Source organism: Kwoniella botswanensis, chromosome 3 (assembly GCF_036426115.1).
Source record: "Kwoniella botswanensis chromosome 3, complete sequence".
Taxonomy (NCBI): Eukaryota; Fungi; Basidiomycota; class Tremellomycetes; order Tremellales; family Cryptococcaceae; genus Kwoniella; species Kwoniella botswanensis.
In genome coordinates this window covers 477,485-490,331 of record NC_088601.1, presented here as the reverse complement: position 1 = coordinate 490,331, position 12,847 = coordinate 477,485, and the positions used below count along the sequence as shown (strand labels likewise).

General features: G+C 43.7%; 8 protein-coding genes across 8 annotated transcripts; 4 read left to right on the top strand and 4 right to left on the bottom strand.

Moving 5' to 3' along the window:
• Positions 1–157: 157 nt before the first annotated feature.
• L199_008062 (uncharacterized protein) lies at positions 158–1,031 on the bottom strand (the record flags this gene model as incomplete). The annotated part of the gene is made up of 5 exons (XM_064893747.1): positions 158–239; positions 323–376; positions 441–516; positions 622–783; positions 878–1,031. The coding sequence occupies 5 exons, from the start codon at positions 1,029–1,031 to the stop codon at positions 158–160; spliced, it is 528 nt and encodes a 175-aa protein (XP_064749819.1).
• A 381-nt stretch (positions 1,032–1,412) lies between these two features.
• Positions 1,413–2,595, bottom strand: L199_008061 (NAD(P)H:quinone oxidoreductase, type IV; the record flags this gene model as incomplete). Its single annotated transcript, XM_064893746.1, has 6 exons — positions 1,413–1,463; positions 1,534–1,776; positions 1,852–1,936; positions 1,994–2,122; positions 2,181–2,300; positions 2,510–2,595. 6 exons carry the CDS (start codon positions 2,593–2,595, stop codon positions 1,413–1,415), a joined length of 714 nt encoding a protein of 237 aa, XP_064749818.1.
• Positions 2,596–2,970: 375 nt separating this feature from the next.
• L199_008060 (uncharacterized protein) lies at positions 2,971–4,543 on the top strand (the record flags this gene model as incomplete). Its single annotated transcript, XM_064893745.1, has 9 exons — positions 2,971–3,005; positions 3,081–3,200; positions 3,298–3,426; positions 3,502–3,631; positions 3,700–3,736; positions 3,876–3,893; positions 3,966–4,102; positions 4,169–4,212; positions 4,285–4,543. The coding sequence occupies 9 exons, from the start codon at positions 2,971–2,973 to the stop codon at positions 4,541–4,543; spliced, it is 909 nt and encodes a 302-aa protein (XP_064749817.1).
• A 247-nt stretch (positions 4,544–4,790) lies between these two features.
• On the bottom strand, positions 4,791–6,131 carry L199_008059 (uncharacterized protein; the record flags this gene model as incomplete). The annotated part of the gene is made up of 7 exons (XM_064893744.1): positions 4,791–4,817; positions 4,900–4,953; positions 5,025–5,095; positions 5,165–5,608; positions 5,685–5,781; positions 5,852–5,932; positions 6,015–6,131. The coding sequence occupies 7 exons, from the start codon at positions 6,129–6,131 to the stop codon at positions 4,791–4,793; spliced, it is 891 nt and encodes a 296-aa protein (XP_064749816.1).
• Positions 6,132–6,867: 736 nt separating this feature from the next.
• Positions 6,868–8,198, bottom strand: L199_008058 (uncharacterized protein; the record flags this gene model as incomplete). Its single annotated transcript, XM_064893743.1, has 6 exons — positions 6,868–6,976; positions 7,044–7,224; positions 7,311–7,532; positions 7,618–7,788; positions 7,882–7,986; positions 8,063–8,198. The coding sequence occupies 6 exons, from the start codon at positions 8,196–8,198 to the stop codon at positions 6,868–6,870; spliced, it is 924 nt and encodes a 307-aa protein (XP_064749815.1).
• A 1,076-nt stretch (positions 8,199–9,274) lies between these two features.
• Positions 9,275–10,672, top strand: L199_008057 (uncharacterized protein; the record flags this gene model as incomplete). Its single annotated transcript, XM_064893742.1, has 6 exons — positions 9,275–9,473; positions 9,543–9,647; positions 9,726–9,902; positions 9,989–10,207; positions 10,315–10,495; positions 10,564–10,672. The coding sequence occupies 6 exons, from the start codon at positions 9,275–9,277 to the stop codon at positions 10,670–10,672; spliced, it is 990 nt and encodes a 329-aa protein (XP_064749814.1).
• Positions 10,673–11,288: 616 nt separating this feature from the next.
• On the top strand, positions 11,289–11,702 carry L199_008056 (uncharacterized protein; the record flags this gene model as incomplete). Its single annotated transcript, XM_064893741.1, has 3 exons — positions 11,289–11,357; positions 11,453–11,572; positions 11,622–11,702. 3 exons carry the CDS (start codon positions 11,289–11,291, stop codon positions 11,700–11,702), a joined length of 270 nt encoding a protein of 89 aa, XP_064749813.1.
• A 114-nt stretch (positions 11,703–11,816) lies between these two features.
• On the top strand, positions 11,817–12,152 carry L199_008055 (uncharacterized protein; the record flags this gene model as incomplete). Its single annotated transcript, XM_064893740.1, has 1 exon — positions 11,817–12,152. One exon carries the CDS (start codon positions 11,817–11,819, stop codon positions 12,150–12,152), a length of 336 nt encoding a protein of 111 aa, XP_064749812.1.
• Positions 12,153–12,847: the final 695 nt, after the last annotated feature.

Sequence of the window (12,847 nt, the reverse complement as noted above, 5' to 3'; positions counted from 1 at the left end):
GATAAAAGTATGTCATATGTGTATGTATACGTTAACTGTTAACATGAGTTTCTCATGAGATCCTAGTTTCAGCATTGTTCAGTGAGCGTCATAGATGGTATCAATACATGACTTGATCAAACAAGTAGTGCTACAATATGAATATGTTCTTATTATTTCATGGTTTGTACTCGTATTTCTTCAAATCTTCAATACTAACTTTCTTCAGAGCGTTTAAAGCGGTGGACGACAAATCAACACTGTTGAAAGTGTATACATGTCCAAATCAGCACTCTGCGCATCTTCGAAGCAGGTTTCTGAATGTCACTGAGACTTGACTTACCGTGGGACAACTCTTTCACCTAAATTCTCAGAAGCCATCACTGCCTCTTTCCATCTGACAAGCGATCGCGGGATCAGGTCAGAGGAATCATCCTCAATAAAAATCAGAAATCACTTACCGATTAACACACAGACACCATCTACAACCATCTTTCAACCCCGGAAACCCAGGTTGTCGAGTGATCAAGTCATTTCCTGATTTACGAGGTTAATCCCATCAGTTTCAAGCGATGCAGATGAATCTGAACGAAATGAGTTGATGATTGTTTGAGTCATGTGTGTATAATACAAGATACTCACCTTGAGCTTTACTATACTCCAGAAACTCTTTCGTTACGACCCCACCGATAAAATGATTTCCCGGATCCTGCTCGTTACCCCAACAATATCCATCTCTCTGAAATCCCGTTGGATGAGTCGAGTCACCTTCTTTCGTATGAGGTTGCAGAGGTGCATGAAGTACTAATCGCGAGTTAGATTCGCTTCTGATCAGCTTATTCAAGGACACACGATTGGATGGATGGATATCACTAATGGGATGAGGACTGGGACATACCGTTGAGTTTAGTTGGATCAAGTACCATGGTAGTAGCTGTTCTAACGCCTACAGCCGAGTATAAAGAGTTGGGTACAGATACGATGGATGATAATCGATTGGTGAGTATTGTAGAGATTGTTAGAGGGATCGATAAGAGTGATCGTAAGTTCATGTCAATGGCAATGAACGTCAATGATATCGCAAAGCAAGTGACAGATGAAGAATGTGCAGTTACGATACTCATACGCTGAACCGTGGATTGTCTCGATGATCATCCCACAAATAGTACGTCACTTCGCATCATGCCATCTCACTCTCACTTCCCCTCCACCTGCACAACTACCTTCTTCTTAATGTCAAGTCATCTCATTGTCCGTTGTGCTCCCAATTGCACAGCACAGCGATACCATTTTGTCTTACATCTGACAACATGGCATCCTTGCATTCTATAGCATGATGAACTATTATCCTTATGTTATTCCATTTTTGGTACAAAAATATACATCTATCTACCAAATGAATTTCGGTATCTATCTAATCCCCATCTATCACCTTAGGCGACGGTCTTACCTTTAACGAAAGTAGCAACAAAGTTTGAGAAGTACTACGTACATCAGATTTGATCAGCGTGATAATCGCTCAGCAGTGTATACGTGGGACACTGCTCAACTCACCTTTCCTTGGTGTTCGGCAACAGCCAAGTCGTTTTCAGTAGGTTGCAAGTGACCATCGGCGGCAGCAACAGTGGAAGCACCGTATGGTGAACCACCTTGAACGGAGCCGATCTCGCCGACGAGAGGGTTAGAGTAACCGATAGGCACGTAGACCAAACCGTGGTGAGCGAAGAAAGGGAAAGTGGTGGTGATGGTGGTTTCGTGTCCTGAGTGTTGACCGGCAGTAGAGGTGAACATAGATACCTACAATAGAACGATTGTCAGACTGTCAGCATTGCATATCAAACAAAGAAGAATCTATTGAGATCGACAACTCACAAATTTACCGACTAATCCACCTGTGGCCCATAAACCACCAGTTCGATCGAACAAAGCTGAGACCTGAGCAGGTACTCGACCGTATCTGCAGTTTTCCAATCAGTCACTGTTGTCTTATATCGTTCGGATTTATATGACTTACCGAGTAGGAGCACCAATGATGATACCATCAGCTTCCTTGAGGGCCTCAGGGGTAGCAAGAGGGTATTTGGGGTTCAATGAACCACCAGCGTACATCTTCTCAAGAACTTCCTTAGGAAGGGTCTCCTCGCTAAACTCGTTATATCAGCAAGAGTTCATTCGTTGTAGATGAGATCGGCTCGGCTTACATGAAGTATGGCTTGACGATGGCACCAGTTGATTTAGCACCTTCGATGACCTTCTCAGCGAGGGCACCGATGTGTCCGTAAGTGGAGTAGAAGACAACGGCAATGATGGGTTGGGTGGACCTGTCGCCGACACCATTAGCATGATGATAGGGAATCTAACCTGTAACGGATACTCACATTTTGCTTTGTTTTGTTTTGGTTGAGTTTAATTCAAGGGAGTAGTTAAAAGGTGTATGTATGTATATGGGGAAAATATGAAGAGTCACTCTAGATTGGGATAATCAAGTTCTTTATATATCTTATGACACATAAGAGGACCCCAGGCTTACCTAATGGGTCTCGTTGATTTTCTAGAAACACCTCCAAGATTGAAAGCGGCAGTCGCGATTCCAACGGAGGATGGCTGAAAAATCATAAAGATAAATCCCAATACCGTCGGAAAGACGCGTCTGACTTATAGTGATCTGCGAAAAATGATCCGAAACCGGTAATTCCGGATCAAAACTTGAAAACAAAGCAAGTGACGCTAAGGTACGGAACCAAATATTCGTAAGCAATCATCCTCATTTGGGAGCGGTTTCCAGAAAGTTATTTTCGAACATCCAGTGTAGTACACTAGACAACATAGAGAGTCAACGTTGAGGTGAGTAGTATATTATCAAATATACCTAGACTTACAAAATCCCTAAATACCATCTATCGCATTGTTTTATCTTAGTCATTACCTTGATCACTGTCTTAACTGTACATATCCCATCTTCAACTCATTCTGCGTTAACCAAGAACCAACATGTTCGTATCTATCCCCCCGGCTTCATATCCTATGTCGATTCGACTCACTTAGCCATATCAGGCGAGAGTCACAATGATCGATTACTGACCATTCCTTTCTACCTTTAGGTCCACCAAACCAATTATCGCTGTAGCTTTCTACTCGACCTACGGTCACATCGATGCTCTCGCTACAGAGGTGATAAAAGGAGTCGAATCAACCGGAGCGATCGTCAAACCTTATGTGATGTGAGTGTGTCGTGGCCTCTGGGCTTTTACCCTAAAACATCAAATGTCAAAAGGTCATAATCCTGACATGGCAATTGTATGCCATCCTCTTATGTAGTAAGGAGACTCTTCCTCAAGAGGTACTCACCAAGATGTACGCCAACACATCCCTTCAAGCTAAGTACCCAGCTATCACACCGGAGGATCTCAAGGAGGTCGATGGCCTGATATTAGGTGCTCCTACGAGGTGAGTCTTAGTCGTCTCCATGATTGACAAAGCTCAATACATACGCATTTCAGACTGATTTGATGAACATCGTAGATACGGTCGACTCCCTTCTCAAGTCGATAATTTCTTCGATCAAACTGGTCAATTATGGGCTACCGGTGCTCTGGTAGGAAAATTCGTCACTATGTTCACTTCTGTCGCAGGTCAACATAGTGGTCATGAGGTGAGCGAATCAGCACGACGTAACAAATGCGCCACGGACACTTACTGAGACTGGAAATCCTATCGCAGTCAACCTATACCACCTCTTTCCCTTTCTTCGCTCATCGTAAGTAGTTACTACTGCTCTATGCACACAGCTCTTTACTGACTACCCTCTTTGACGATATCAGACGGTAGTAAGTCGTCAATGCTCGAGTGTCATCAAAGGGATCAATTATTGACTAAATGTTTCAAACCATGATCAGTGGCATATGTACCGATCGGTGAGGATCTGGTCCCTTCCTTACCTGTCACTTCAGAAGAGATCTGGCGCTAACATACTTTTCTGTCGCCAGCTTACTCCAACCCAGCAGTCGGAGCAGTTGACTCAGTCCAAGGTGGTTCGCCATACGGAGCGTCGACTGTGGCGGGTGCTGACGGCAGCTTGAAACCTACTGCCAACGATCTCGCGGTCGCAGAGTACCAAGGCAAGGTGAGTGTCAGGTCCTAGCACTTGTGACGAGAACAATAATGTTGATATATATCATCTCTGGAATAGTACTTCGCCACTTTCGTAGGAACCTTTGTCAAAGGGAAGCAAGCGTAAGTTCAGGTATAAAAGTTCCGTTCAACGAGATTAGAAAGTTTACTCACTTTGCAACCTCTTGCCAATAGCGCTACTTCGGCTCCTGCTACTACCACCACTACTGACGCTGCCAAATCCGTACCCGAGTCGACTTCCAATGGAGACGCCGTCGAGAAAGTGACCAACAAACCTACCGATAAAGCAACATCCACTTCTGCTCCCGCTCAAGCATCTGCCGAAAAGACTGCATCTGCACCAGCAGCTACTCCAGCGGCTAAGACGCAAGAGCAGAAACCCAAGAAGAAAGGATTCTTCTCATGTTGTGGTGATTCCGGTATCGACAAGTAAACCAGCAATCGATCTAAATGTTTTAGTAATTATATCCGTATAATAGATAGATGATAGAATGCATATTTAGTTTATCAGCCACAACTCATGCGAAGATGTCAGTAACGACATCAAGATATGGTGTGATGGCGCTACAGTATGCCCTTTGAGTGAAAGTTCCCAATGGACTTTTATACATGTCTCAATGCCATGAAACGGTCTTTATAAGTCGAAAATAAGTAGCTCATTCGATTGAATGGAAAATCTTTCAAGCTGTTCCCTTGAAGGTAAGGTTCTGCCACAGACCAAGTGCCATAATCAGTTTGTGTTTCTATTCATGATCACTTCCTATCGGGCGATAAGAAGAAAGGTCTTACCTCAGGGTAAGGTGCGTAAAGCCAGTATCCTCTATACTTCGGTGCAAGGAGGAACTGAATGAGGAAGGTGAACATCGTCAATTGGCTTCAGCCTCACTCTTTCACATTACAAGAGGAATACTCACAGGTACGAGTATCCTTCTGACCAAGAAAGGCAATTGAATCATCTGTTTACAGAGACTAATCGGTACTGAGGCTACCACAGGATAAGCATATAATCTATCATTTGTACTCACAATACGGGAGATGTAAGAAATGGACTCACCAAAAGCCGAACAGAGGAACCAAGCTGGATCATACGCTTTCAAGTGACTATCCAACCATTTTCTTACGTCCTTATCACCTTCAGGTCCAACATTATCCATCAATTCCGGTGTGAGCGTATCAATTTCACTTCCTAGATGTTCCACCAAGGGTACAATGAACGATTCAATGTGTTTCCTAAATCCCGCTACATCAAATGGTTCATTGAAGTCCAAGTTCGGAAAAGACTTGAGATCAATCGATTTGATCAGGTCGGTCGGAGGGGAAGGTACAGGTGATTTTACTCTTGTAGAGTTACCATTGGCCACAGGTAATTTCTCTTGACATGATCGAATGTATAACCAAGTTGCATCCAATGCTTGATCGAAAGTATGATGCTCCGAGACGTTCCTACTCCATATATCGTTCTTAGAATATTTCGCGAATGTCGGAAAGATGTATTCCTCTACAGGATATGGTCGAGCAATTAGTCATCGCATCAGGAGTGAAAAGGAAAGAAAGGAGTGGACTTCGATACATACCTTCTCCAGAATGATGGCTATAAACTTGAAAGAAACTGATTTCGGCGTAGCCTAAGAAATTCGATAGATCGTTGGTTTCAATGGCATACGGAGCGTACTTTGCGGAGCTCAGATTAGTAGCTGTATTAGAATATCACACAGAGCCTGGACGATGAAGTCTGACTTACAAGGTAAGCCCGCTCGATCATCTGGATTAAGAAAAGATGGACATTTGACATTTCCCACTGCCATTGTTCTTGCCACTTCACCTGTGAACAGAAATTGGGTACGGTATATCTCGTCAGCTCAAGCATCTCTTACGATAGATCTGAATGTCATAAGTTGACTCACAGGTTGATCTCCTTCAGCTTTTTCTTTCAGCTTTTCCATCACATCTTGATATTCTTGCGTGAGAAATGGTGATTGTTCTGGATGCTGAGGTAAAGGATGGGATTTGATAACTGTCATTGTAATTTTTAACTTGCAATATTACTTGTAACGCTTATGGCTTAAAGTTGGTGAGTGGAATGAAAGAAAGGTATTTTGATGGGCTATCATGCGCATATATACCCTTTGTCAGTACATAGTCGTCTCAATTAGTATAGTGGGGTAAGATCTCTTCAATTCAGAAGGCAATGTTGATATGGATGCGTTCCGATTGGAAGGGCAAGGCTGTGTCTGTGTCTGTGCAAGGATCTAGCTTGGATGTTGTATGTATCTTAGATGTGTATCGGTCTAGCGGTGAGACAAGCATTCGTACATCAGTACATCAGCACATCAATAGCTGAATAGATAAGAAAGCAGGGAGAGCCATCCGGGGATACGGGGAACACACAGGAGTCGTAAATCACTTACACACGCGCACAATGCATTGCCACCAGATCCATTATCCATCGCATGACTCTGATCGGATCATACTTCTAGTTTCTATGCATCTCTTTCCGCTGGAACCTGGGTACGATAAGTCGATGTCAATACTGCATGTTCATCACGTCCACTGACAAAGGAATGGACTGACTTTGTCATTGTAATGGTGGAGAGATCTCCCTACACTGGTTGGGGTATCAATCTGGAAAGGGGGACATATCTTACAAACGTTGCATGTCACTCTTCAAATAGATATTACAAATAGACATGTTTCCTTTTTCTTATTTTTCATACGACACTAGCCATCAATAAATAGTTGCGGTTATCCAGGAAAGACTTAGAATTGCAAGATCTCTCTGATAGTTTTATCATTCTTAGCCCAAGTTTTGAAATCCCAAGCTCCAGGAGCGAGAGCCATGGAAGCTTTCACATCTCTCGTGATTCGTCTACCGGTCATTCAAATTCCAGTCAGCAAGTCCTCTCTTGATATCCGGTCCGAGAGGTTATACTCACTTGTTAACGAACAAATCCCAATTCTTCCACATCTCCTCACCTAATTGTTTCTTCATACCCTCGCTATTGAATGCCTCCGTGGTGAGGTGGAGGGTATCGACTTTCTTGCCACTAATCTCAGAGAGGATCTGAGCGATCTCTGAGATAGTTTCTTCGCCTGAGACTGCGTAGAGGTCTTTACCTACAGGATCGCAAGAAGCAAGTAAGTATCCTGCTCTTTCCGTTTTGTACCTTCGATGAAACGGATAGAATAGGAAGGCCACGTACCAATCCATTTATCAGGGTTATTGAAAGCTTCCTTGACCCATAAACCAGCCTGGACGGCTGAGAAACCGTAATGCTTAGTATCATCAAGCATAGGTAAGACGAAAGTGTATGAGCCGTCTTCTTTAGGCCCTTGGACCAATTTGAATGAGGAGATGTTCTCGAAGTAAGCGGTAATGATGAGGTTGGTCAAGGGGACACCATTGGCATAAGCCCACTTGGAGGCTAGGAAGGTAGTCATAGATCAGTACTGCCCAATCATGACGCAAGTGGAAAGTATGGAACGTAGGCGAGCACGAGCAGAACTCACCATCAGCCTTAGATTGCCAATGAGGACATTGAGTATTATCGTCCAAACTGGAGTAAACGACGTGTTTGACACCAGCTTCCTTGGCAGCCCTCATAGCTTCTACAGCTTGTCTAGTCTCTTCTTTGGCGGTAGCTTCGACATTGTAGTTCTGAGCAGCATAGATGTTCCAGACTATAGTACATAACATGTCGTCAGCTCAGATCTTGGCAGATTTGGTAGACAAGCTCAGAATGATATAGAAGAAGGACGGAAATGGTAACTCACAGTCAGCATTGATAAATACACCATAAGCGCCTTTAAGTGTCTCCTTGTAGCTGTTCACATCGGCCAAATCGGCAGAGGCAACTTCAGCACCTTTTGCTTTGAGAGCTAAAAGACCGTAAAAAGAGTAATCATCAGCCAGGATATTTTGAAGGGTTGAGAGGTCGAAGAAAGCCGAGCTCACCTTTAGCACCTGAACCGTCCACGTTTCTAGTCAGACCGACTACTTTGTAGCCAGCTTCGAGTAAGGAATCTACGACTGATCCTCCTTGAACACCGGTAGCAGTGAAGATGACAATGGTTTTATCTTGATTGGACATGGTTGGAAGTCGTTTGATTGTTTGGGTATGTTATCGAGCTAGTAAGTGAAGATGGGTATTTGGATAGTTGATGAACTGATGAATTGATGAGGGAGAGGAAGAAAAGGGGATCGTATAAACCGCCTTATATATGTTTTTGTCTGATCTACTCGAGTACATGCCGAAGGAATGTTGGTCGATTGATGATCAATACTACTTCGCATCCTATACCGTGGATTAGTCATTGTCCATGCCATAGTCATAATCAACGGGACTGATTGTCAATCCAGTTGATACATCACTCAGCTACACAACCAAGTGAGGAGTGCGAATCGAGCTGATTGTGACGATGATTACCCATCCAGGCACCAGATAGTGTAATCACCCCCCACATACCTCGGAGATACCCCGGACAACGGAGCTCGGAGCTACGATTTAGAGGGGGCGACTAGATAAGATATACAGTACAGGTACAGTATACACCATGCATGAGTTATAACAGTACGAGCAGTTAGAAGTACGATATCATTGAAGTGAAGATGGTCGTAGACTCTATTTAGTGAGTCATTATATGAAGTTAGCTGCTTGTAGAACAGCCGTAATCCACTGGTGTCAGTTTCTAGCCGATTCGGAATTCGATTTTCCCATGAACCCAATTCGACCTCGTGCAGCTGATCAAACCGAGTGGAAGAAACACAAGTTGGTTGAATTCGGGCGTACTCGCACGAGCCTAAAGAGCTATACAATCATTGAAATTCCACAACTCTTGGTCTACCCTACTTCATGAGAAGAGAAAAAGTATGTCGCAGGGCGTATGCTATACTACTCGTATACTTAATACTGTGAGAAAAAAAAAAGTTTGATGTGATCACGAGACCTTCTCAGCTGCTGAGGAGGATATCGTACATCTTAATTCATCAGTGTACACGTCTACTCGTCTTCGTCATCACCATCATCACATCACGATAATAACCGGAGAAACATGTATACTGCTTACAGCTGCATATAAATAGGTTGCCCGCGATGGAAGATGCTACGAAGACCCGCATTCTGTCATAGCCAACCTATATGAGAAAGGCAAATAACTAGAATTCAAAATGCAAACCGTCAACGGTACTTCCACCTCATCACAAGCCCACGATGGGACTTTAGAAGGCGATGCCGACCAGAAGAAGAAGTTTGCAGTGTTTACAGCTACAGGTGATCAAGGAAGATCAGTATGCAAATACCTTTTAGAAGATGGTGGATGGGAGGTAGTTGGTATCACGAGGAATGCAAATAGCGATAGTGCCAAGGGTGAGTGCATCGCTTGGATTGCTTAGATCAAGCATAGAAAAACGTACAGACTGATGAAGAGGATTCTAGACCTCGATAAGATGGGAGTCAAGGTGGTTCAAGGAGATATGAACGATCCTTCTTCTTATTCAGAATGTCTTGAAGGGGCTTATGGAGCTTTCGTCAACGCTGATTGTGAGTTCTCCACCTCATATTGTGATTAGAAATCTGAAAACCTAACTATGGAGCTGACGCGAGAACGTCTTTCTCAAGTCTGGGCACCATACTTTGCCTCTGGATGCAATGCATCTATCGGTCAGGAGACCGAGATCAAACAAGCTAAAGGAGCGATTGACCAATGTATTAAAGCAGGGTTGAAGCATGTGGTGTACTCGACATTGGAGGATTTAGGTGAAGATGGTATTCCTCATCTGGATTCTAAAGTTCAAGGTGAGTCGTTGTGTATCGGCCATGAAGAGTATTCCTACGAGCTCTTCCTTCTACTGCGACTTACGCCAGTACGTGTGATATTATAGTATCCAAATACATCAGAACAACTTCCCTTCCTACAACTCACCTCATTACCTCATACTACTTTTCCAACGCCAATAAATTCGGTCAAATCACCAAAGACAAACATGGTAGTCTCGTATTGGCTACACCGGTACCTGACGATTGTTATCTCCCTGGATTCGCGGTCGAGCAAACTGGTGCATGGGTGTTGAAAGCTTTGAAAGATCCTGAAAGGTTTATTGGTACGTATAATTTTCTGTAAATCACCTCATCTTCTCTTACTTTGCAACATTTCGTCTATATGAGATTCAACTTCCCATGCCCGCTGATGATATGACACCTGATATAGGTCAAGAAATTTACGCATGCTCGGACATCCTCACCGTCTCAGAAATGGCCTCGATCTTATCCGACGTGGCAGAAGTCAAATTCAATACTTTGGGAATAACTAAAGAAGAATTCTACTCTGAACAGTTCAAAGCGCAAAATGACAAAGAGCTTTGGCTCAATATGGATCTGTTCTATCGAAAGTGAGTCCTACTCATTCGCGCGTCGTACGAACTGGACACAGTGTTGTAATGACCATTGGTATCGGTAGACTGTTAAAGAGAGATGTTGCGAAGAGTAAAGAATTGGTTCCTGAACAGTGGACGTTCAGGGACTGGGCAGAACAGAATCATGAGTTTAAGAGAATCGCTGGTATATGATGAGACCATCCGTGACTGGAAATCGGTGGGCTGCGAGAAAAATCGAAATACATAGCAAACACAGGTATTTAGTTGGAGAAAAGCTGAGATGTATGTTCTTATGAACCCATTGACCAAATAGGATGACACGTAATTTGATCATTTCACACTCCTATGTGTGTGAAATATCCCAGTAGTCGAACAGTCCGATAGATCAGGATTCGAGCTAAAAATTCCCAGCACAAGTACAGTATATGTGCTGGTCTGATACTGTTTTAAACTCCACTCAACCCCAGTCATTCGTAGAATGGCATACGTTAATCCAATCGAGTACAGTGAATTACGATGTGATCCTTTCTTCTGTCGACATTGGGCTGTTCTAGTCTTTCTGTCTCCTTCCTTTCGATACGCCTCGCTATGCTTCGGAGTATCAAATTCAATCATCGATCTACAGTATCATAATGTACAGTCCACTAGTGTGTACTTCCCTTTTCAATTCTGTTTTCTCTTTATCGTTCTGGTGATCTTTGCGATCTGACTCTTCTCGGAAATAACAGATCTCTTCCAATTGTTAGACGATCACAGAATTGATCAAGTTATAGCTTAGTACGACTTACCACAGGTTTGACTCAAGGCGATGACTGACTTACAAGGTTTGGAGCCTTCTGAAGAAGATGAGCGGAAGGATCATCAATATATAGCCGAGGCAAGCCACCTGCTTCTCAGTTGAACGCCTTACGTGCACAATGTGTAAGAAAATACTTTGCTGATATGCTTGTGTAACGAAAATACATCTTGCAGCTCACGGGACATTATCCAGTATGGAATTCTGCCGTACCCTGGACAGCATATAGATCTCAAGGTGGACCATTCGGCTGGGAGACGGAGGAACAACGAAGACATCCTGATATTAAAGAATACGTGAGTTCCTTGAAGGATTTACCGACTGTGACTTATAATGATACTGTAGTACATCAATGCCGACATACGCCAGAGTCCGAGTACTTACCCTTGGACAAGTCAACAGCTGGATTTCACAGGGGATCTTTGAGGTGACGACAGGGAGAAGGGAAGCACTGATCCTCCTCCTCCCACTAGTGATGGGAATGTCGGATCCTCAATCACTAGAGACAACAAACTTTCGTCTGTCACCGCGGGTTCCACCATGTACCGAGCCAAGATATGTTCAGGTGCAGGCTTTCCTATCTCCATTTATACTCTCAGCGAAGATATCGCTCGATCATTCCGGGATGCCCTCGAGTGGCAAAATAGTGATGTGGAGATCCGTCCCTCTGAAGACATCCCGCCTGAAGAGAAAAAGGAATTGAAAACAGGATGGGCAGAGATTGATACTACGACTACCAATGGGGATAAATCACCAGCGTATCTCTGTAAAGGAGGCTTATCAGAAGAACAACTGAATATGCTGAGATCCATCGCTCTACTTGATATTCATGATCCATCGGAAACCCATGCTTATTTCCCTGCTGCGGATATGTAGATAAGCTTTGAATCATTGCCTATACATACACACAGTATACTGAAAGGAGAAGAAGTTATTCGCTCTGAGTGTAAAAAGGATCTCCGAATGATGACGGATTGTACGCTGTTCTTCGTTGGATACTGTATCTTCCAGAGAGGTGCCGGCAGACATTCTGTGAACAAACGTGCTATCCTATCTTATTATTTTCACTTATAGAAGAGTGCGCACTGAGGAGGTTTGAGGACAGATTACGTGCGATGCGACTTCTTCTCGAAAGGTGGCATGCCACAATGACAGAAGCCACAGAGACCGGGTTGCTTTGGAAAGAGAGCTATCTGATGATCACCAAAGCAAGATGTAAGGTCGACCGCGCGCATAACCTTTGGAGAGCTGAGCCTCAATCGGAAATGCCATAAACCTTTGCTGAGAATTGTAAGCCCATAAAGGAGGAAGCATGGGACGACAATGCTTTGTGACTGTTTCTGCCCGTGTCAGATTCTGTAGCTGAATGGATGTAAGACTATTGTAACAACACACTCATGCCAACACTTCGACTGAAACTCCCCGCTTCAAGCTGATTCGACTCGAGACTCAAGATGTTGTTGACTATTTTCGACCAGCTTTTTCAACTTTTCGCAATCGATCCCTCTGCCCAAACAAACACAGTACCGTACAACATGTCTCGTCTTGATCCTCATCAAGATTACTCCACT